Genomic DNA, 23,062 nt, shown 5'->3' with positions numbered 1-23,062 from the left:
CCTTTGCCATTTAGAAAAATTCACAAAGATCATAAGTACTTCATATGAACTGTGTGTCTATGTATACTGTATGCAAACTGTGTTGCAAACAATTATGCTTAACTCTGCCTCTGTAAATAATTCATGAAAATTAACTTAAATACATGTAGCTGTCAACAATGTCTTAACCACAAAGCAATCTAATCTTTCACTAAGACAATTACTATAAATGTCAACCCTGAAAAGTAAGGCACTTCTGCAAGTCACAGCAGAGGAGATTAGAATCAAGCAAAGCTATATTTTGTAACATTTAAAAACTTTAATGGAAACTCCTGGTGTGAACGGGGTGGGAGAGTCAAGGTGGAGTCAGCAACTGTGAGCAGAGCCTCCAGTCCCTCCAGCCTCCCCGTAGCGCTCCCTGCTCCGTAGTGGGTTTGGACAAAGACAGTAAGCCATTAACTCCCATTCTAAACCAAACAAGAGAACAGGCAGGATTTCAGGCAGGATCCTCCACAACAGACCTCCCCTGTGTGATTAATGAAGTATTGAGGAAGATGAATGCACATAAGCTCACTCCAAGTAAAATGAGCACCACCTTGAAGAAAGCTTTTGATGAGAGGAAATTGCTCAGTATTAAGAGCTCTCTGGAGCCAAGGCAGAGACAAAAGTTACATTCAGTTCTCCGTAAATGAGTTCTGCTCTCTGTCTTCACAACTTTAACTAAAGTGATGGAAATGGTCGAACAGGCAGACTTGGTTGCTCATGAGACTCCGTAATTTGCTCCGTGAATGCTTTAAAAAGAGATGGGCTGGTAAAGAAGATCATTGAATTTAAGCAAGATATAGGAGTCACAGCACTTCTAGTATCAGAGGCAACGCACGTGATTGGAAAAAAAAAGGAGCTCAGCTGTAAAGGTGGGAATCGAATAAGAATGAGCAAACATCTTGTGAGGAACAGTCCTCTGCGTATCAAGAGCACCATGTGTCTTTGGATAACAGGAAAGAATTCGGGTATTGATCATTAGATGGACAATTCCTTCAGCTATTTGCAAGGCAAGAGGAAGAAATTAAGATCAACAGGCTTACTTAAGGCAGGGGATGTTTGATGGAAATTCTGGTGCAACAGTCCTGGATCAAAGGGCTGCCACTGAGTTTACTGCTCCTTCCTCTCCGTCTTGCACTAAGGCTTCGTTTATCAAGTTCCTAGCTTCTCACAACTCTTCTGTCTGGAAATGTCTGAATTTTGTACACCATCTCGTAGTTAGGATGTTTTTCACCCCTCGTGTTCAGGACAGTTTCGCTGTGAGTGTGGGCCTGTAGCAGGAACCCATGGAAGCGGTCCTTGCAACTTCTGTTTTGGAATTGTTGTTGAACTTTTTATTTCATCTCTGTTTTTAATCAAGCTTGAAATTTTCTACCTTTAGAGAAACCTTTAAAATCTTCTCATTTTCTCTGGATAATACATCTCTGAACTACAGTGTTATACTCTAAGAAAAGGACTATTTTCTGTCAGTTGGAAACCCACGCCTCGTTTTGAACTAAAATAAACCTACTAATAAAATTAATCAGAAGCACTATTCCTCTGGAGAGAGTCAGGGAAAATATGAGGGGTTATAAACTGAACCACAGGATCCAATAATGCAGCACAGGCAATACTGAGGAACCAGACCTCCGCTAGCTGGGACACAGCACACCTCAGCAGACGGCTGTGGCACTACTGTAGGAGAAGAGCACAGATAGGGACAAAAAGTAAGTGAAAGCCAGGTAATAAGAGGTTGTAAGCACACTGAAATTCTTCCAGGTGATCTGCGAGGTTCCTTAAGATCCTTGTCCATCATTCAAGACTTAAGCTTCAGGTTTTAGATATGCTATTGTGTGCACATCCTTTGGGGACATCCCATTAGCAACACTCTGTCTCTCGGAGAATAAAGGAGCCATGCATCCTGTTAGAGTTGCTGATTGAACAGCAGCAAAACTCAGGCTGAAGTGCTGGGAGCACAGCTAACAAGACACCTAAATTACAAGCCCTGAATGAAAATTGGGGTATCACTTCTGTCTGAGTTTCCTATAGGCATTTCTGCAAATAGAGATAGTTACGGCAATTTCCCAAGAGTGTAGGGAGGGTCAGCTAGTGACAGCAAGGAGTTTTCAGGTTTGTAAAACACCGTGTCTGCCAAAAATTACTAAGTCAGATCCCTGTAATGAAAGTGCAGGGCGTCTCTAATGGAAGCAATAGCAGACAGACAATGGACTTTGTTTTATAATTTTTATGACTGAGAGATGAACTGACAGAAGCAGACAGTGATGAAGAAAAGGTGCTGCTCTGGAGACTGGCCAGTGAATCTGAAGCTGTTATCAACAGAAAGGTAACAGATGTGGGGTTTCAGTAACAAGCCATGAGAAAATGCAGCCACCACATACGGTAAGACAGCAACACTCGTTTAACCCCTTCCCAAACACTGAAAATTGCAGAATAACTAAGCTACAAAAGGAGGCCTAAATTCACGAGCCTGATAAAGAAATGGGAACTATAAAGTCTAGTCTAATTTCTGCTATGAATTCTACCCAACTTTGGAAGGCTTCTTCAATTTTTGCTGTTGCTGGTTTGATGCAGTTAACCTGGCTCCAAGCAGGAGGGAATGTTCTACCAGCTCTGCCAGTATTTGTGCTATCGGGAACCCCACAGAATTTTATCGTACGTGCCACACACACACACAAAATAAGGAGCAGAACTCAGGACTTCCTATTCCACAAGGCTGATGCTTCTCTCTGCTCTCGCTGAGGAATTGGATAAGCAACATACCTTGGTGCTCTGTCAGCTCTGAGTCTCCAGCAAGAGGGCCAATGACAGACACATTCAGCCTGGCTTTTTACCTTGCACCACAGAAGTGTTACGAGATCTCTCACTCCATGTCTGCCCATTGCACTACCTTTACTGAAGCTAACAGAACAAAACTACTTATTTTTACATTCCAATACGATGACACCCTTATCTGGGCACCCAGACTATGTTTTTCAACACAGCCTGACCAGCTGCATATGAGCTGCTTTCTTCACCCTTTCTTCTGCTGGTTGGAGGCCATCTGCTATGTGTTTCTTTGGTGTTTTGCCCCACGCCCCACCTAGTGCTTCTCCTTCAAGCCCCCAAGGCACCCCAAGCAGCAGCTCTGCTCCCTGAATGCTGGGTTTAGGCCCTGGCTGCACTGCTGTTCTCTCATGATCTTAAGTACTGGGCAAAGATACTTCCACAGCCTTGAGGGATATAGGCGTTTCATTTTTATGTTCTATTTTAACATAGATTTCAAGTAGCTTCCTTTAAAAGCCCTGTCAAAAGCTTGAAGAATTGGACCATACAATAGAAATAATCTTCATTTATTTATAGAGGCAGGGCTCCAAAGGCTCAGACGTTCGGTTTACCTGAGGAACTGGGCTAGCATCCAGGGAAGCCTGAGAAGCAAGTTCTGTAGGTACATTAACAAGGCTGGTTTATCTTGAATACAGTTGTAAGAGGATGACTATTAAAATCTTTGCATAATCAGGAAGAAAATCCTTGAATATTCCTTTTAATCACTCCTGTTCGGTTCGAGACAATCCATTACAAGCGACTCAGCACATTCATCTGCCTTCCCCCGGTTCCGTTATTGTCACCGTGGGTCTGAAAGCACCAACCTGCAGCTGGGACATCGGCATCTCAGCAAAGTGCTGGACTCTGCAAGGCGACACCCAGTCAACCTCTTCCCTGTCCATGTCTCACCTGACAGGCAGCACAGAAATCCTGCTGGTGTGTTCCTCCAAGGCCACAGCCCAATTGCAGACGCAAGGTGGCATTTGCCTCCCCGCAGATTCACCCACATTGAACTCTCTGCTTTAGCAACTAAGCTAGCAAATAGACAATGAACTACTTTGGGTATCGATGCATAGATTTTTCTAAGCAGGATCCTTTTACTTAGGTACAAGCACTAAAACACTGCAGCGATTTCAGAACTGCCATTTCTGCAAGTGCAGGACAAAACTTCCGGTTGGTGCATTTCTTAATAGCTCAGCTCTTGCAGGGAAAGGATTAAGTTAAAAAAAATCCCGAAGCCTTTTTTGTTTTTTAATCTTGCAGTTTGTAGGAAAAAAAATGCAAAAAAACATAGCTTGCAATTACACACAGCAGTAATGGTTTTTGTTTGATTTTTTTTAATCTACTGTTATAGTTTAAACAAAATTAAGACCAAGAGAGACAACTAAGGAAAGCAAATGAATCAGTGAAATTTCTGGACTCTGTATTCAATGTTAGCACAAATTGACATGCTAAACTACTTTTTTTTTTTTTCCTATCAGCACAGTTTAATTTAGCTTTAATTTATCTGCATATAAGAAAGCCTCCTTCTGGATCGTAGCCTAGGCAGAGAAGGACAGTGCTGTTTTCTTAAACCTTCGGACACCAGAAGCGTGGGATTTACCGGAGGGAAGGGCAGATAACACAGAACACGTCCCAGCAAGCAGAGCAAACCTCTCAAGCCCAGCACAGGACAGTTCTGGTCAACAATGAACATTGCCACTGTGGCTTGCATGCCATGTACTGATTCCTGAGTGACATGGCCCAGCAAATGGAAAACAACGTTCCGCTTAGTATTGCCAGGCACGGGGCGGGTACCACACTGCAACTTGTGGTCCTGTGAGGTCGAGGAGTGACCAGCTCCAGAGCTGCCATTGCCACTGACCTCCCAAAAGCTCTCCCCAAGAGAGCTCTGGCTTTGACCCTGGCTTTAAACCACCATTGCTCCCCTAGGTCACTTCTGCTTGGCTTTACTGATCCGAGAACATTGCTACGCTGGTCAGAGCCACAGGATCAATAACGCAGAGAAGGAAAGAGCTGCATTCCCATCTGCCTCGTCCATCACCAGCAAACTTGGCAGCTGAATTTTGCTTCACGAATTCCATTTTTCACTTGACAAAAAGCCTTTCTTGAAGCCTGCTGGTGGAGGGACCTAAAACCTTATATACATTAAGGCAACTGAACTGATACCCTGTCAGATGAAGAGAATCTCTCTTTATCTGGTGAGAGTTAATGATGATTTATTAGGCAGAACAGACAGGTCCCAGGACATATTTGCAAGGACTTGTCAATCAGAAAAAAATTCCTCCAGAGATTTGGACTAAGCTTATTTCATACTTTTTATTTAGAAGACATGAGAAGAGAATGGGACTTCAGTTTGAAGTACTTCTTAGATAACACGAGGCTTTAGAAAGATAAAAGACCAGATGAGAAAGGACCTCTTAAGACACTGAGTACAATCCAATGTCATCACAGAAATGCCACTAAGGAAACATATATAAATTATTAGGATTTGGGGGACAGTGAAATAAACATGAAAGACTGTCGGGAAGATACCTGATGAAAAGGAATGTCTGAAACGAAATCAATGCAAAGCATACTGCCCTAGAGCCCAATAAAAACCAACAAAATGCCTTCAAATAATTTAATTCATGATCTCTCCATATGAACTTCTCTCAGAACAGCAGACTTATGGATTTGTTGGTCCATCAGGGTAGGAGTCATTGCCCTAATGGAGCTAACATCATCTTGGACAGCCCTTGAAGTCAAAGGAGAGAAATAAGTATTTTTAGGGTGTGATGCTCACTTGTTTTAGCACAGCTGGGTCAGGTGAATCCCCCCATAAAAGCTCTAGTGAGCCACGGGTCACTCACTCCGACGACATGCCAACACCACGGACCTCTAAACCACAAATCCTGCTCAAGTGACCATCCTGCTATTTGCCAAAGGCTAGTTCATGGGAAGCTATGGACTTTATAAGGCTTTCTGAGTTCTAGACCTGTCCAGTAGTTCTGTTTTCGTCTTTCTAGATCCACAGCTGTTGCTAAAGGGAGGCTGGAAGGACCGAGGCGCAGCACCAGAGACGTCCTCCAACGCAAAGCACGACTCGAAGGAAGCAGGTGGTGTCGGAGACATGCCTCAGGATGTGCAGCAGATACAATAATGGACAACAAGTTCCTCCTAGACTTTGATTAGAAAGCACATCAAGTTAGGACCGTTCTCTCTGCCTGCTCCTCTCTCCAGACCGACAGCTAAGGAGAGCCAGCGGCAGCTGGCAGACAGCAAGTGCATGGGAAACGCTTCCCACGGCCAGTAACCTCGCGCAAGGATCACCTCTCATCTCCATTTCAGCTGATTGCTATCTTTACCACAAGGGACATGGTAGAAAGGCAGGCACAGCAGTAAGGCTGCAGCAGCAGCATCTACAGCTCTTAGCTAACAGTCTCCACGGGAGGAGAAACCACCAAATACTTGACAGGGACCCAGGCACATCACACCTCCAGCTCCCTGCAAGGCTGCGGCGGTGGCACGGCCACAGCAGCCCTCTGAGCACCGGGAGGATGCTCGTGTCCTGCTCCCCCAGCAGGCTGCTCTCCAGCTCTCAAACATCCCTTACTTTGAAACGAGCCCTGCAAGACAGCGAGTGTGTGGCTGCTCAGGGTATGGGAGAGCACCATTAATCACCTTTAAAAACCCCTAATGTTCCAGTGGCAGCAGCTCTGCACAAAACCAGAGCTGAGGCTGCATCATCCCTGTTTGCTGAGATTTATTGCAGAGCAGCAGGAACTTGCTTTGGGCTGCTGCAAGGCCCCTCTCACACAGTGCTTGCAGTTTAGAAAACCAGAACAGAGCCTGCCTTCCCTGCTTGAATTATAAATGTGAGCTTTCTCTCTGTACTCCCTTAAAATGAAAATGGACTTCACAGAAGAGAGCACGTGTTTGCAAATCTTTTTTTCACTCCAAACAGTTCAGGAGGTGAACCCTACCTTGGCGAGGGACACAGATTACAGGATTTGTAGTGAACAGAAAGCAGCAGGGAGTCCTACCAAAGGCCCCGTGTTCTACAGCCCCCAGCCATCCGCGATCTCTCTCGGCAGGGAGACACGGTGCAGCTCCCAGGACAGCACAACCCGTCAGGGAAAACTCCTTGACATTGATTTCATTTTCCTTCCAGGCCGGAGCTGTCTGCCCAGACACCTCCCCAGACAGCCCTGCGATGCCAGCAGCTGTGGTGTGCCCTGCGGCCGTGGGGGAACAGCCCTGCCCTCGCGAATGAGCGGTGAGGGCTGCCCCACGTCCCCCTTACAGAAAGCTGCGGCAGCCCCAGCACTGACCTTGGGGGCTGGTGTCAAACACCAGCTCTCGGCCTAGCTCTGCAAAAAAGGAGAAGAGCCCATTCATACTCAAGCCACAGCCTTGATGTATTCGTACTCTGCTGCGAGGCAATAAAACCCTAGAAATTCGGTAAAGGATGAAAGGAGGCACACGCTTTCCTCCATGGCCTGTTGGGTAGAGGTATTCTGCCGTGTATCTCTATCCTCTAACCGGATTTACTTGCTCAACTTTAACATTTTTAATATCATTTTTGTGTCTGCAATAGAGATTTTCTTCTGTCCTTGCTCCCTGCAGTTACACAGCCCATTTCTCTTTGTCACTTGAGCAGCACCATACCTCCACGGAAGGTTTATCATCCCAGGAGCTGAAAGGCAGAGAGAAGGACGCTCACCACTCCAGCTAATGGCTCCCTTGATCGATGCCAAAGGCAGCACCAGCTTAGTTTGGCTGTCCCAGCTCTTGCTGCCCCTGGAGGAGCACTCCCCTTGCTCCAAACACAGCTCAATCATTTCATGCAGCCCTGCGGGCTGTTTGAAGGGGAATTGACAGGGGACGACCCTCGCTGCAGCCAGCCCCCGGCAGCCGCTGCGGTGCCCCATGTGTGCAAGAGGAGGACGAGAGCGACCAGCCCCGAGGGAGCAGGTGAGGAGCTGACTGCCAGAAGAGACCATCTGCATGAGCAGAACAAGCTGTGTTGATGGAAAAGGGAACAAGAAGGGAACGATGTCACTTAGAGAAGCACGTTGCTCACAGACCTCGCTTAACGGGGAGGTCAAAGCCACGCTGAATGCTGGCTTGGTGTTCCTGCCTGCACTGCGCACTACCAGGAGACCAGCAAGTGCTCCTGCCCACCAGGTTGTCCAAAATGAATGTTAACCACCCTGAGCACCATGCTCCAACTCAGTGCTGCCTCTCCCGAGAGCCCAGCACAGAACACAACGAAAGCCTTTCAAGAAAAACTTCCCTTTCCAGCAGGCGCTGAGGTTGTTTGGACAGAAGGAATTGCACAGAAGGAATGAAGTTACCATGTCCGTGCAACATCTTACGGGCCGCAGCATCTGCTCCGATACTTTTAATTGCTCCTACGGGAAGACAAATTAGTCCCTGCAACAGTGTTTCAGAGGACGATCCTTAAAGAGGAAGAGAGACCCACGCTAGTGGGTTTTAAAGGTCTATAGTAAAACAACAACAAAAATTATAGAAGAGCTTTTGTATCTGCCATAAAGCTGCTGCCACTGATCCAGGTGTAATAAAACAACCTCCTTCTTGCCTGGCTGGATCTGCTCCGTTACTTTTTACTTAATGCTTTTTTTATTTTTATTTTAGATTTAGTGCGCATTACAAACACCTTGCAGAGCGGATGTGTGAGTGCTGTGATTTAACACCGTCGGCGCTACAGCAGCTTTGCCGGGCAGGAACGGAAAGTGACAAAGTCATGTATTGTGCAGCACATTTGCTTCTCTCTCTCTCTCTCTCTCTTTTTTTGTTTAAATTAAACTCTTTGTATAAATAGTCATTCTGGCTGATTATATAATCTCCCACATTTAGATCGTCTGTGTTGCAACCATGGCAACTCCCCGAGCCGAACACATTCGGTTCAAACTTCGTTCTAAATTTGCTGATGAGGGTGAAGAAACAGCTCTGGAAGCCCTTCTCAGACAACCTACATTTGTTCTTTGCCTGCAGAGCTCAATCCAGCTCGGACTGAGAGCACCCAGTGCCCTAAATAGGTTAGGAAGAAGCGTCCGTCCTGCTCCAGTTTAGCTGATTGCATCTCTGATACCAGACATGGGGAGCAGCAATGCCATTAGGGAAAATTACTATTTATATTATTTGATTAGTACTAAGTAAAAGAGATGCACAGTAGTAGAGCTGGAGAATGGCATCTCTGTGGCGCAGAACAGGCAGCGCTCGCAGTAGCTCTGCAGAGGTTCTCTCCTTGCCTCATCAGTGTGCTTCGTCTTTGGTTTGGAAAAACAATACTGAAGCTAAAATGTTCAAAAATCCTTTTCTCCTGTGGCTAAAAAAACATCTGAGGGTGAGCTAACTGCCCTGGGTGCTGATATTTGGTCCTGCCAAATGTGTCCCACTAGTCAGATGGATGGGAGCAGCTCAGCCACGGACTTAGGGAGATTTTGGCCAAGCTGCCCCGAAACCGCAGGAATTTCAGACTGCAGCCAGTTCCTGACCCTCTGGGACAGGCAGCCCCTGCTGCTCTGCACTGAGTTTGCAGAAGTAAGGTAAAGCAAGGCCCAGAATTGTGTGCAGAGTGGAAAAAGCACAAGTGGGTTTTAAATAACAATTTGGAAAAAAAAAAAGAGCAACTACATAACTATTCTAATTAACCATTGTGCTCACCTACTGTATTTTTCTACTTATAATTCTTGGTATTTTCTTTGAAAGGATGAATCATCCCAATCAGGTCTTTATTTTTCTTGTGCCATAAATACAACAGATGAAATATGTGGCCAAATTTTCAAGTAACATAGCTGTCCAAATGTCCTATAGTGGTCACAAGCACACGAGCCAAAATCAGACACAGTGATTTGGGACTGGCAGCACTTCCAGATTTGCTAGGACTGAAACCCTGCTGTGTTAGGCACTGGCTAAACCCTACAGTCAATAAATTGGAGAGTTTACGCAAGAAGTTAAACTGTGCATATATAGTTGCCCATCTGTCTTGCACAACTAGCTTCTTCTGGGCTAGGCAAGTTCCAGTGGGCTTTGCCAGACACAACCCTAGAGACTGCAGACCTATTTTGGCTCCAGCTATAAACCTGCCTCATGTCCAGAGATTGTTAGCCTCGTACAACTATGACAGAAACTGTAATCTAATCCAGGCAAGAGAAACGTATTCCTTCATGTTCTATTTAAATCTTCACAGCAACAAATGAAAGTAAGGGTGTCACACTCCTTATTTCAGACATTTTAAAGCTTGCACTGAATTTAATCTCTTGCTTCAATTGGATATTTATAACAATAAAAGTCCAGCCATGCACAGGCAAGACATGCTACAATTACAATCACACTTACAAAAAACAAGTGGCAATCAATATCTCATGTACAGTCTGATCTTGATTATACTTAGTCAAAGGTGATGCTAACAACTTACTTATATCATTTAATTTCTTTCCAATCACATCTTAATTACTAGCTATACCAAAGATGCCTAGAAATTGTACAACAAGAACCCATATATTTTTTTGTCTTATATTGACATGAGCTCTGACACCATTAAGTGTTGGTTTGCTTGCTGCAGACTGGAGGGAGAACAGAGATTAAATGCAGTAATTAATTATGTGCATTTGAAATTGAATATGAAAAAAAAAAACATAAAAAGTGAGGTTACTGAGCTCGTACATTAACAGTAGCTTGTTGCATTAATTTGGTTTCTCACTGATGCTTTCTAATTCCCTTTTCATTACATGAGGAGAAGGGATACATTCTGCCAGAGCTAATACTTTTGTGAAGATGTTACACTCATTTTAAATGTGTCTCTATTCTCCTACCTGTAGAAGATGGATCTCTTTGTTATCTTCTTCCCTGCCTGATAATCCCAGGGAGGATTGAATAAACTCAGACATTCAAGGGAATAATGGTAGCACTGCTAGCCTGACATATTCACACAAACCCACCAGGACTCAGCATAAGGTGGGAAGGTGCTTAAATAAGCAAATAAAAAGCCACCTGAGCCTCCTTTGCAGAATAATGTAGCAGGAGCTTCTCTGGGAGCCAAGCAAACAAATGAATTAATAGAAGTCTTTGCCTCTTGTTGGGTATTATTCACGATGCTTTATTACGTTGCTCCCTGGAAACCAAGGTAAACTTTGACTGTGACTTTCTTTTTGATCTTCTATGCCCAGATCATCTGCTTTAATGTAATCCTGGAAAATTTTCAAGAAATCTGCATTCACGAGCCAGTCCGTGCTTATTTCCATTTGAAAGGACAGCTGGTGCAAGTCGGGGCTGGAGCAGCTCAGTAGGGTGCCCATAGGTGATCTGAGCCATGAAAGGGCAGAAAGGAAAGAGATCGGAAAGCTGGTGTTAAACTGCCAGTGCTTAGCAGGTATCCGGATTCATGATTTGGGAGACAGAGTTACGAGGTAGCCTCCTCTGACCTGAGCTTCGCCCTCTGACTGCTTGGTCATGCCCAGGTTGTGACAGCTCACAGGAAGAAACGGCCACCACTGGCCCGGAGCCCAGCTTTGCTGGTTCAACATTAGGAAGCATTTCCTAGTGAGTCTGGGGACATTTGCTGATAGTGCCTTAAGTGAAAATTAGGCAATATAAAGTCGCTTTGCCTTATTGCTGGCATCTTTTTCTGGATGTTTTTCCAAGTCCATATCCTTCTCCCAGGACCATGCCTGTGAAGCCTCTTGCCATCTGCAAACTGATGCAGGGCTGTTACAGGCAGTAGTAACGGTATCTTTGCGTGAGTGCTCTGAATATAGGCCCACAGGATTTGTTTAGCCAAGCTACAGTAACTATTTTAAGCTTTTTACATAAATGCAATGTCTCCCGTTTTACTTCTATCTTTTCCATTGCCTTGGATCCCCACTAGTCTGACACCTTCCCTTTTTTAGTGAAATTCAATTATAAGACAGTATTATAATGGAGATTTTGATGTTCCTGTTCCTCATTTTTGCTTACCATGCATGCACTTTGCTACTGCAGAACCCATGCCATCTTACCGCAGGCCCCTGCCAGGGAGGTTACCTGACACAGCACCATTGTCATCTGGTCTGTTGGGGTAAATCTAGAGGGAAGTACTTTGCGTAAGTCTCAGTGTCCAAATTTAATGCACTCTTTTGGCAACATCTATATTTCTCTATACACATGACAAAGCAATCTTGTGATTAGCTGCAGAACACGCTCATTAGTGTCTCTGGGGAAGCTGCCCTGCATTTTGATATGAGAGGGCTTGCTTCCCTTAACAACCTTGCGAGGAAAGAATATTTCATCATGAAATATTTCAGTAGTGCCATGTTTTGCTGTCTGAGCTTGGATCAATTTAGATTGCCTCAGACATGCTGGCAAAGGATCTCTAGCCAACACGGCCCAGGTAGAGAGACTGAGAGCAAACTGCTATGGGCGGGTAGGGGAAAGGATATCGCTGGGCTGCAATGCTGAATTAACTCCTAAGAAAGGAATCACAGCACCGAAATCCAGCTATATATATATATATTTTTTTTTTTTAAAAAAAGGTGCAAGTAGTGTCTGCTGCAACAAGAACTGAACTTTTTTCTAGTAGTAAGCAACATGGTAGAGAAAACACTGGACTATTCCCCTATAATTTTTTCCCCCTCTGTATTCATTCTAGAAGCAGGAACAAGGCACAGAACAAATGAACACAATTACTATGATAATTCCATTTTTTTCTAACTACACCAAGGCTATTTGGATACAACAGTTGGTAATTACTGAGTTCTTAATGGCTAGTTTAAGGTTGGCCCAATAACACTATAAAAAGAAGTAGGTAAAAAGCATAGCTGTTTAGACATTCGTTGCTATTGTGAGTGGACCTTGCAAAAGGAATTAGTTTATGTAACTCATATTTCATGAAGGCAAATGAAATCTCAAATGTCCTATAATTATAATAATTATTTCTGCCTGATGTTTAATTACTCTACCTAATGAGCCAGCAGTACTATAATGGGCAGGTAAAGCTCTGATGAAATTGTCTTTCTCTTGTAATCTGGTTTCTAAAAGAGGACAGAGGTTTCGGTGTTTACAGCGCCACTTAGTTAACTAGTGTCACATTTTCTGAGATTTCCAAAATGTGATTAGTTGTGGCCACCCTGCTTCTGCAAATTGCTGCTCCTATCACAGAAAAGTTGAGTTGAACTGTGTACTAAACTCTTTTTCAAGAAGTACTTCTTCTGATGTTGATTATAGTGCAAATTAATGATTGTTGATGTCTAAGCAAGGTGACTTTAAAGACAGGTCTGGGAAAAAAGAGTCCATTAAGATTGGCTGGATAAAGGACTTAATATATGAACATGTGAAACCATGGTTTGCATTAAACAAAACGGATTGTTTCGATTGGGGGTACTGAAAAAAGTGATGGGTAAATGCAAGTTAAATTAAACAGGGACTTTGCCACCACTTACAAAACAACAGGGGAAGCAGGATACAGCCTTTCTGGTCTTCCATCCCATTTGCTGAAGAACTCGGCTGAAGCGATGGAAATTCAGGTCCAGACCCTAGTTTGCCCTGACTGCTCCTGTGTGAGCATCCCCACCACAAGACTTGCAAATCTGCTGCGTGGTCCCATGGCCAGGCTCTGCGGCCTGGTCCTCAGGCACTCCCGTACAGAGGAGTGCGCTGTATGAAGGAGTGCACTCACGTTCGATTTGTGGTCAAACAAAGAACATGCAACTCAGCTATTATCCTCCAGCCCAAAGTGTCCAGTCATGGCCATAATCTTGCCCTAAGAGCAGAGGCAGATATTGAGCTCCCTTCTCCCCATGCTGACGCTGTCCTCAGAGGAAAGCGTAGAGGATCTGTAGCATGCCCGTTAGCAGGCTGAGAAACGTGTGTGAGCACCAAGATTCCTAAGGCAACGACTGATGCTCAAGGACTGCAGGTGGTGATTTGTTGTGTCCTGTTTTACAATGAAACAGAAGTGAAGAATACAAATTGTCAGGACTGAGAGCAGGAGGGTAAAGTGTCAGAGGGAGCAACAGCAGAAGTTGGGCATTCCTCAAATTTCCTATTGTAATACTAAGGGAAACAATAAGATTAAGGCTCATAATTGCATTGAATATGAGTCTAGTAGTTGCAAAATTCCATATTCCTCACCCTGAAGTAAATATGAAACACGGTGTGTTTGCCTTTATTTCAAAAAACTGTTCTGAAGCCTGCTGGGCTGTGGAAGGACCACGCTGCTGACGTAAGCAGGGAAGACTTTCTCCCTACACTCCAACATTTGAGAAATTACTCCTTACAGAAAATAAACGGACTCCATTCAAAGCCTGCTGCTCGGTTACCCAGAGCTCTAGGAGGAAAGAGCCCATTCATGCAGAACTTGTCCTTGCAACTTGCTGCTCTTTGAGCAGTACAAGCCTCTGATATTAATACCATCCGAATGCTCCCAGGCTGCAGGTGGATCTAAGCTGCACAAATGGAGCCAGGTTTCATTTTAGTTTGAAGTATCAAAATTGCTGACAATTAAACTTAATTGTATGAATAAGCTCCTTAACAGAATGCACCGCTGGGCCTTCATCCAGCCTAGTGCTGGCAAGAAAAGAGAAATCTATATGCAGAGTGTCTGTCAACGTCCTGCAACCTGGGACAGCGGGGCTTTATCACAGCTTAATAGAAACATACAAGGATCCTGGTCTTCCTGCCTTTCCAAGAAATTTTCATTTTTCTTTTTCATGATGCTTTGCATTAACAGTCCTTATCCTCAACAATCTGCTTTTCCCTCACCACATTTTCTTGAAGGTAAATTTCTAGAAAAAGGATTACATCTTTTCACAGGGTTTAGTGATTCGCTTTGGTCCTACCCACCCAAACAACAGGCATGAAAAGTCCTAACAAAAAAGGCCCGACGTCTTTTTCCTGGAGATATCCTTTCTGAAATATTAATGTTTTGTTCCCCCAAGGGTGGCATCTTTATTTGCTGTTTCTTATACAACCAGCTTGTTACTGCATCTGCTTCTACAACCAGAATTGTAGGCAGCAAAGATGTTCTTGGGGCCCAGGGGTCAGTTGTTTTCTATTTCATTTCTCTTTGGTTTAATTTTAATTTATTTTCCCTTATTCTATCACTTATGGAGATCTGAAGGCAACTACTCAGGTTGAATAAATCTAAATACCATTACCAATAATTGGATGCAGCCTTAGCATGAGCTCCTGTAATGCTATAAACCCACCTATTTTCATGCTACATAAAGTAGGCTTAAGGAAGGGACAGTTGACCAACACGGCATTGTGAAGTTCAGAATTTCTGTCCTATGAATCAACAGATTTTGTCTCCGTGGTTTTTCATAAACTATGATTTTATCACATTCTTATAATTACAAACGGGACAAGTCCAAACCCCAGACCAAATGCCACAAGACTATGTAATGCTTTAGAAGCAGATTCTTGTGTTAATTTGTGGTTTGTTCCTATCCCTCATGGTGATAAATGTCCAAAATATCTATTTAGCATCTGTGAACTGTGGCAAAACCATACCCCTCAGCGTCCCAGCAAAGCATCTCAGAGCCCTCACTGAATTTGTCCCCTTGTTACCAGCTCAAGGAACATGGTGACATCGGTCCCATTTCACGGACCAGAAACCATGACAGAGAGAGGAGCCCAACCCACCTGCAACTTCAATGCCTGCTTCAGACAGGATTCAAAATGACTCTTCCTAAAATCCACAGGAAATCGGGAATCAATGAACGATAAGGGCCCGGGGCTTCTGGGTCTTATACCAGCCTACCCCAAACATTCTTTCTGCCACTACAACAGAAAAAAAAAAAAAAAAAAACAACACCCACACACACACAAAAAAAACACTTTTGTTTTCAGATCCCTTACTCAAAAATGTTTTAACAATGACTGAGCCAGATCTCTGCTCAACTCGTTGGTTCTGGCATCAGGATTAAAACAAATTAAGGTGATACATCAGAATAGGATACTCAAAACCGACAAGAATTGAAATAAATAAGTTTTTGAAAAGCTACTCTCTGAATGTCTTCCTTTCTTGACATCAGCTGGATATGAAACACTTCGTGTATTTAATAGATTTTGGGTTAGTCTAGCAGAAGATACTAACTGTAATACATACACTGGAGGAATAGAAAAACTCCAGAAATTGAACATATGAGACTTACAGGAGAGAGAGAAAATTTAACACAGTTCGTAATTTGTCTAAGGCTGAAGAAACAATTTTGCAATTTTTTATTTTATCCCTTGAAGGGAGCAGAACCTCAGAGTCCCCTACAAAATACAGATATCGATTGGAATACGGATATGATATAAATCCAGGGGAACACTGGGAGAAACAGCTCTAAGTGTTGGCAAAGGCACGAGCAGATGCCCAGCAAAGAATGTCGCCTGGGCCAGAGGGGGGTTGTGGAGCCAGGAGAGTGCTTGGGTACCGTGGCTGCTGGGCAGAACTTTAAATAGTCCAGAAAAAAAAGAAAAAAAAAAGAAAAAAAAAGAGGTGAGGGAAAAAAATATCCAAAGCAAAACAAACCACATGGAGAGGTTGGTGCCAAAGCACACCACGAGTGCATGACAAGTAAAGGAACCACTGCTGAAGTAAGATAGGAGCCCTGTAGATACTTACGTCTAATTTGTTTGCTTTATGCGAATGGAGTAAGAAGTAAAATATACGTAATTGCAGGCAATTACTAATCCTGTTATTCCAGTGGCACAAGGTCTAGAGACAAATGGAAACTATGATCCTTCAGTGGAACAAAATATCTGCATTACAGGATGCTCATAGGAGCAGAAGCCAAAACAAAAACAGTAGCAAATGAAAAAAGCCATCAGAGCCCCTTACCTGAAAGGAAAGCAACCTTGTTCCTGCTCTGGGGAGCCCAGAACCACTTCCCTCATGTCCAGAAGTCTTGGTTCTCATCCCAACTCCGACTCCACCATCAGCCATCTGCACGTGGGTTTATCTTTCCTTTGCTTTGCACATGTATTTATTATCTCATATTTTAGTTAGCTTTCAACTTTATTTAAAAACTGTTTTAGAACAAATCAAAAATCCTAAATTGATTCATGAGGATTTACAGCATTTTAATTATGGAGTGTGTTTTTGAATGATTTAAAGGCTGATAAGAGCTCGAAGCAGCCTGAGATTCCGAGGAAATGAGAAACATGACATTTTGAAAAGGAAACCAATTTTCCTCAACTTAAACTGTTGCTCATATAAACCAAATTATAAATATACTCTGTGACTGTAATGCTACAGAGGACTGTTTATGAAAATATGATTAGTAGTGCAATTTTCTTATGTTTCAGCTGCTTTCTTTTCTTTGCAGACTTTAATGCAGCAAAAAAATCAACATCCTTCCTCTTCAACCACCCGTCTTTCTCAAGGAAAATAAAACAGCAAATCTGCAGGACCGCTGGGGGATACCCTGATAAAACTCTGCCACGCAAAGAGAACTCAGGACAGTTGTGGGGCACAGAAGAAAAGATTTCTGTATTACATGTAAAGAAATTTGAACATGGCTATAATCCCAAGGTTATGCCTCATCCAATGCCACAGTTTGGCTTACACTGACATCCACAGCTCCTAACAGAAACAGAGACTGAGAGATGTGGCAACATGATCCAACTCTTCTGCTCATAAAATGGCAGTCAGAGGGCAAGGGGGCACACGTTGAGCACGTAAGAGATTACTTTTGAATACCTTCTGGTGGGTCAGGCATGTCATCAATGAAAAAAGAAAGAAAGAAAGAAAGAAAGAAAGAAAGAAAGAAAGAAAGAGAAAGAAAGAAAGAAAGAAAGAAAGAAAGAAAGAAAGAAAGAAAGAGAGAAAGAGAGAAAGAGAGAAAGAGAGAAAGAGAGAAAGAGAGAAAGAGAGAGAGAAAGAGAGAAAGAGAGAAAGAAAGAAAGAGAAAGAAAGAGAGAAAGAAAGAGAGAAAGAGAGAAAGAGAGAAAGAGAGAAAGAGAGAAAGAGAGAAAGAGAGAAAGAAAGAAAGAAAGAAAGAAAAAGAAAGAAAGAAAGAAAGAAAGAAAGAAAGAAAGAAAGAAAGAAAGAAAGAAAGAAAGAAAGAAAGAAAGAAAGAAACAGAAAGAAAGGAAGGAAGGAAGAAAGGAAGGAAGGAAGAAAGGAAGGAAGGAAGAAAGGAAGAAAGGAAGGAAGGAAGGAAGGAAGGAAGGAAGGAAGGAAGGAAGGAAGGAAGGAAGGAAGGAAGGAAGGAAGGAAGGAAGGAAGGAAGGAAATAGACACCAATAAAACCTACCTCGAGCTGCAGAATACCTAGTTACCCCTCAGCTGTCAGCATTAGATGGTGCTGGGACTGTGTGGGATTTGCAGTGAAGCTCATGACTTTGTCACATTTCTTTACATCAGTGATCTACTCCAAAAGCTTTGTAGTTTTAGTGTTAGAAAACTCAGCACTGCTAAATTTCAAGTTAAAAATAGAAAAATAATCTGCCTTGCCCCATCTGGATACTAGAGAGCTTTTACTACCTCTTCTGAGAAATTGGGCTCTATCCTTGTATCAAAGGAAAAAAGAATGCATTCATTGGCATTCTTCTTTCACAAATAGTGTGTATAGCACTTCAAAAAGGCACCAGATAAAAGTAAAATTATTTTATTTATCAGCAATGATGGGAAGAAAAATGCAAGAGAAGTACTTTCTTGTAAGTGTGTGGTAAGATGACATTGTGTGTTAAATATTAGTTTCTTGGAGCTTGGCAGGCATTTATTACAGAAGACCTACCTTCTCCTGAGTGCAATTTCCAACAAAACACGACTGTCAGTGACATATTTAAGGGTGCTGGAAAGTCAAGACTTTGGAAACTCACTTGGGAGGATCTCGGTTAAGGCGTTTTAGAACCAGTTCCCGCTTTTCCTGGGCAGATGATGGACCCACCTCTCCTACCAGCACACCGCATGTACACTTCCTGCCTTTTATCACAGAATTTGTGTCTTTATACAAAAATAACTAGTGCTGAGAGCATTAAGGAGACCCAATATATAGAACAGCAATATCCTTTTAAGTCTTCTTTTTCATTTCTTTAACAATTTTCCTTGCTGCTTCTTTTTTTTCTTAGTGCAGTCCTGGAGAAACAACAGTGTAACTTCCCCCCTGCCTAGTTTTTAATGTGTATTTAATCTCTCTGCATTCAAATGGTAATAGATTGTTAAATGTATACCTTCACCAACAGGTGCCTGGTGTGTATAATACCTCTTCATTATACCAGTGAGTGAATAGTATCTTTTTTTTTTTTTTTAAATATTAATCTCTTTAGCTTTTCAAAAGCAGTGGCACACATCGTAATTTTAAGCTCCCAGCCGATGAATCATTCTATTACTCCCAAGCCCATGCAGAGCAAGGCAAGAGACTGTCTAGCTCAATGGCTCTGCTGGATAAAGCACCACGTTGCACCAGAGCTTTGTGAGGAGTCAGAGGAGGAAGCTACAGCCAAGGATGAAGCTTTGTAGAGGCACAAAACTGGAACGGAATGAATAGTAAGTCCTTCTGGTCCCACCCGGCCTCCATCTGGCCTCACCTACCCTGTAGCATCTGCACACTGCTTGCTCCCAGTGCAAGCATTGAAATCAAGATATAAATAAGATGGGTTTCACGCCAGGATCTCAAATTAGCTCAACTGGTGTAGCCATATTCAAACCAATTCTCTGTATCTTGCCAAGAGTGAGGTAGCTCTGCAGAGAGGTTAGAGGGACCAAGGCCAAAGGCTCCCTCTGGAAGATGCAGCAGAGAGGAGGCCCAAGAGAGCTGTATCAGGAGCCCTGCTCAGAATGACCAGGTGGTGACCAGCATTTCTCCCCATTTGTTATGCTACGGCTGTCTAACTTGTCATGGGAAGCACAGAAAACCCCAGGGAAGCTGCTGAGGTTGGAGCTGCAGCTCATCAGAACCACGGCAGCCCAGGAGTGAATGCAGTGGAGCTTTACCAGCTTTGCCCACTATGGCCAACAGCTTCTGCCCAGCTCCCCCTGGAAGCATGGCACACAACTCAGCACAACGTACGTCTGACGTGCGTACGACACACTGAGACTGTTCTCGTTGGCTCAGGGAACCTCTGCAGACAGAGGGACGTGGCACCAGCCTTGTGCCTGTCCAGTTCCTTACCTGCTCTGCCCTGGCCCTGAGACTAACGGGTCTTACGGCTCTTTGTTCCCCTCAGGAGTCCCTCAAAAAGAACTCCTCCCCCCAAAATGGAGAATGAAAACTAATAAAGGTGCTAACTACAGCACTGGGGGCCGTAACTTAGACAGTTCTCATAACAGGGGTTTTGAGCATGAATTGCAGACAAAATTCCTACTCATTTAAACAGAAGCAGTGGTAGGTGTGAGGCTGCACACAGAGGACCTGTTTCAAGAGTTTGGGATCCTGAGAAATTATTGAATACAGCAAGCTATCAGGTGGGAAGAGAAATTAAAGAAAATATCCCAAATGGAAGACAGGATCAGCAGAAAAGTTCCAGCACAGCTGAAGCAATCTGAAAACATGGAAGACAACAAGAATGGATTTAGGCAGCACTTTGGGAGTGCAAAGCCGTACTGTAAATGGAAGGGGAGAGAAAGCAGATACATTTCTGACAGCAACACGTTCTTACAAGCTGCATGTGTAAGAGTTTCCTGTTCTCTCCTGGCCACTAGGATAACTAAAAACCTGGGTTACACAAATCTGAGCCGTATTCCATGTCACACAAAACTAATACACAATAGGTCATGTTCTTCATCTGTAAATACAAAACCAAAGCAAAACAGAAGAGAAAATTTGATACATAAAGTCTTGCAGAGTCTGTAATAAGAGCTGAGAGTACAAACCAGAGGTGAAAAAGCCCAATTGTCCATTCACACCTGGAAATGAGTTACTTGCTGGACGAGAGGGGCCATAAGAGGCACTGACTCCAGAAAAAGTCAGAGCATACGTGTGGGGAACAGCTTCACTTTTGCACTTAAGAGGAGCTAAATATATGAACAAATAATACTTCACTAATTTGGGGGTAACATTGCCAAGCATTTTTCTATGCCAGATGCGTTAGCTTAATTGTCAATTAATATATTTACTCTTGTAATGAGACAGTCTTTTTGAAAATGGCCTTTTGTGCTATGTGATCGTGTCTTCAATTCTCCCTAAAATAATACAACCAACAGCTGATGATCAGGTTGTACTAAGTTTATACAGAAATTGTTAACATAGGTGATGTTTTAATTTGTTTGTAGTGACTAATGTGATGTATCTGTGAGAGAAAATAAAAGAAAACAAATAAAGGTTTCTACATAGATGGCATTATACCCCAAATCCTCACCAGCTTTTCAATGCCAAGAACAAAAAGGATTCACGATTTCCATAATGGAGGAACTATAAAGGAAAAATGTGTCTAATCTAGTTGCTGGAAGCATACAGTAATAGTCTGCAAATATATAATAGGTAGGATATGCAAATTTGAATAAGAAGGTTGAGAAACAACACGGGTTAATTAAAAATACCACAGCACTGTATGCCAGAACAGTGAGCAAGGAAACAATCTCTGCGTGGAGCTTGCAAGGTGAATAAGATGGGTGTCTTAAAATGGCACAATCAAGCTTGAGGACTAGAAATTCATTCACATACTTTACAAAAGTCAAGAGTAAAAACACTAAAGAAAATCATGGGTGGTATGGATATAAATTATATCATATCCTTGTTTATTAGAAGTCAGTGTTGGCTGAAACAAGCTGTAGCCTGCTTACAGTCATTGCTAAGAGGATCTCCTTCCTGCCCAACACGGCAAAGACGGGGCGTTCTCATTAACCTGTGTGTCTACTGGAAAGGGATCGCGCCGTGTCCATCACAGGCGCAAGGCGACAACATTGGATAAAGGTGAGGTACAGAAAGAATTTAAGGTGAAAACAGTTATTTGATTTAGCACCACAAATACACACACCACCCCTGCAACAGATTTTAAGATCAACTATTTGGGATAGAAATACACACAAAAAAAACTAAGTTCAAGAGCAGCATTGCCTTTACACTGCTTAGTGAGCAGGGGGAGGAAGGGGAGGCTGCAGTCCTGGATGGGATTTAACAGTGCTGGAAGGATGCCCTCAAAGATCTTAGAGAATGATTGAGAGAAAGATTAATGGAAGGTGTTTTCAACTCCACAAGAAAACTAAAAGGAGAACCAGAAAAGCTATAAGGTAACGCAAGAGTTGTCCTATGCTCTATATGCCCTGTCAACTGTATTGGTAACATAGGGCAGCTTATTTCCACTCCTTTTCCTTAAATAAATCAGCATTTTAAAAAAGAATGGGAATTATATTACTGGACATGTTTGCTTGGAAACCCTGATCAAGACTTAACTGCTAAAATACAAAGTGTTAAAGAAAAACAGGGAATGTGAATGTTTAAAGCTTGAAAGTCTGGAGAGAGAACAGAGGGAATTCGCAGAGCACAGAGCGACACACAAAACTCTTACCCTTAAAAGAGCCTCCACGTCTTGATTGGTTATAATTACTTGGAACTTTGAGTTTAATCATTTTTGTTTGCTAAGCTAAGTTCTGGCTGGGAAAGAAAGATATATTATTAGGCTTCTTCCCTGAAGAGGTTCAGTTTCCAAGACACTGGAAGTACGGAGAGACTTCCAAAGACAAACTTCAGTTAGGCGCAGGCAATTAAAACTGCATGACAGAAAAAAAAAAAGTCTGTTTCAATCACTTTTGGCCCAGGTGGTAAATGAATACTGTATAATTAGCATCAAGTTGCTAACTCTCCTTAGCACATTCGATAGATAAAACACTCCGCTACGATCTCTTTTCCTCGCCAAAGCCTACGCTGCCCATGCTTGGTCCCCCACATTGTTGTAGAGCCCAAAACGTGTCTACAAAGAAGGAAGTATTTTTGCTTCCTACATCTTCTTGTCAGAAAGCGTGTCCTTCCTGGCCAGCTGACGGGGATGTTATCCCTCCAGTCACGTGCAACTTACATCTGAAACGTGTCCCTTCTGCTCCCCCAGGCAGCGATGCACAGCAAACCTCTCTATAAAGCTGCGCGCTATGCAGCTGCCTGCGAGCACTCACTCGCAGCTCTTGGGTGGCAATCAGCTATCCAAAATGACAATCATCTATCACTTTGTGCATATCTTTGGGAAAGAACTGAGAAAAACGTCATCCTCAGTATTTTGGCGAAGAAACAGCATGATGAGCAAAACCTCTGAGGCTGCACGCCACCCAGCCCAGCAGCATGGACTCGGCACACCAGCCGTCAGCCTTCAGAACAGAGACTTCTCCGGC

General features: G+C 43.1%; 1 protein-coding gene across 7 annotated transcripts in view; it reads right to left on the bottom strand.

Annotated features, from left to right (window-relative positions):
• Window positions 1-23,062, bottom strand: part of PTPRT (protein tyrosine phosphatase receptor type T) — a 572,020-nt gene that overhangs the window by 512,747 nt on the left and 36,211 nt on the right. Inside the window, exon 1 of one of the 7 annotated variants that reach the window (XM_083801739.1) lies at window positions 10,647-12,989. The exons of the other annotated variants lie outside the window; for them this stretch is intronic. Within the exon in view, the coding sequence (XP_083657865.1) occupies window positions 10,647-10,721 (75 nt within the window). The 5' untranslated portion in view covers window positions 10,722-12,989. Of the gene's footprint in view, window positions 1-10,646; window positions 12,990-23,062 lie in introns of those variants that run through there. 7 annotated transcript variants of the gene reach the window in all.

Source organism: Anser anser (genome assembly GCF_964211835.1).
Source record: "Anser anser genome assembly, chromosome: 16".
Lineage (NCBI taxonomy): Eukaryota > Metazoa > Chordata > Aves > Anseriformes > Anatidae > Anser > Anser anser.
This window is presented reverse-complemented; position numbering and strand designations above follow the sequence as displayed.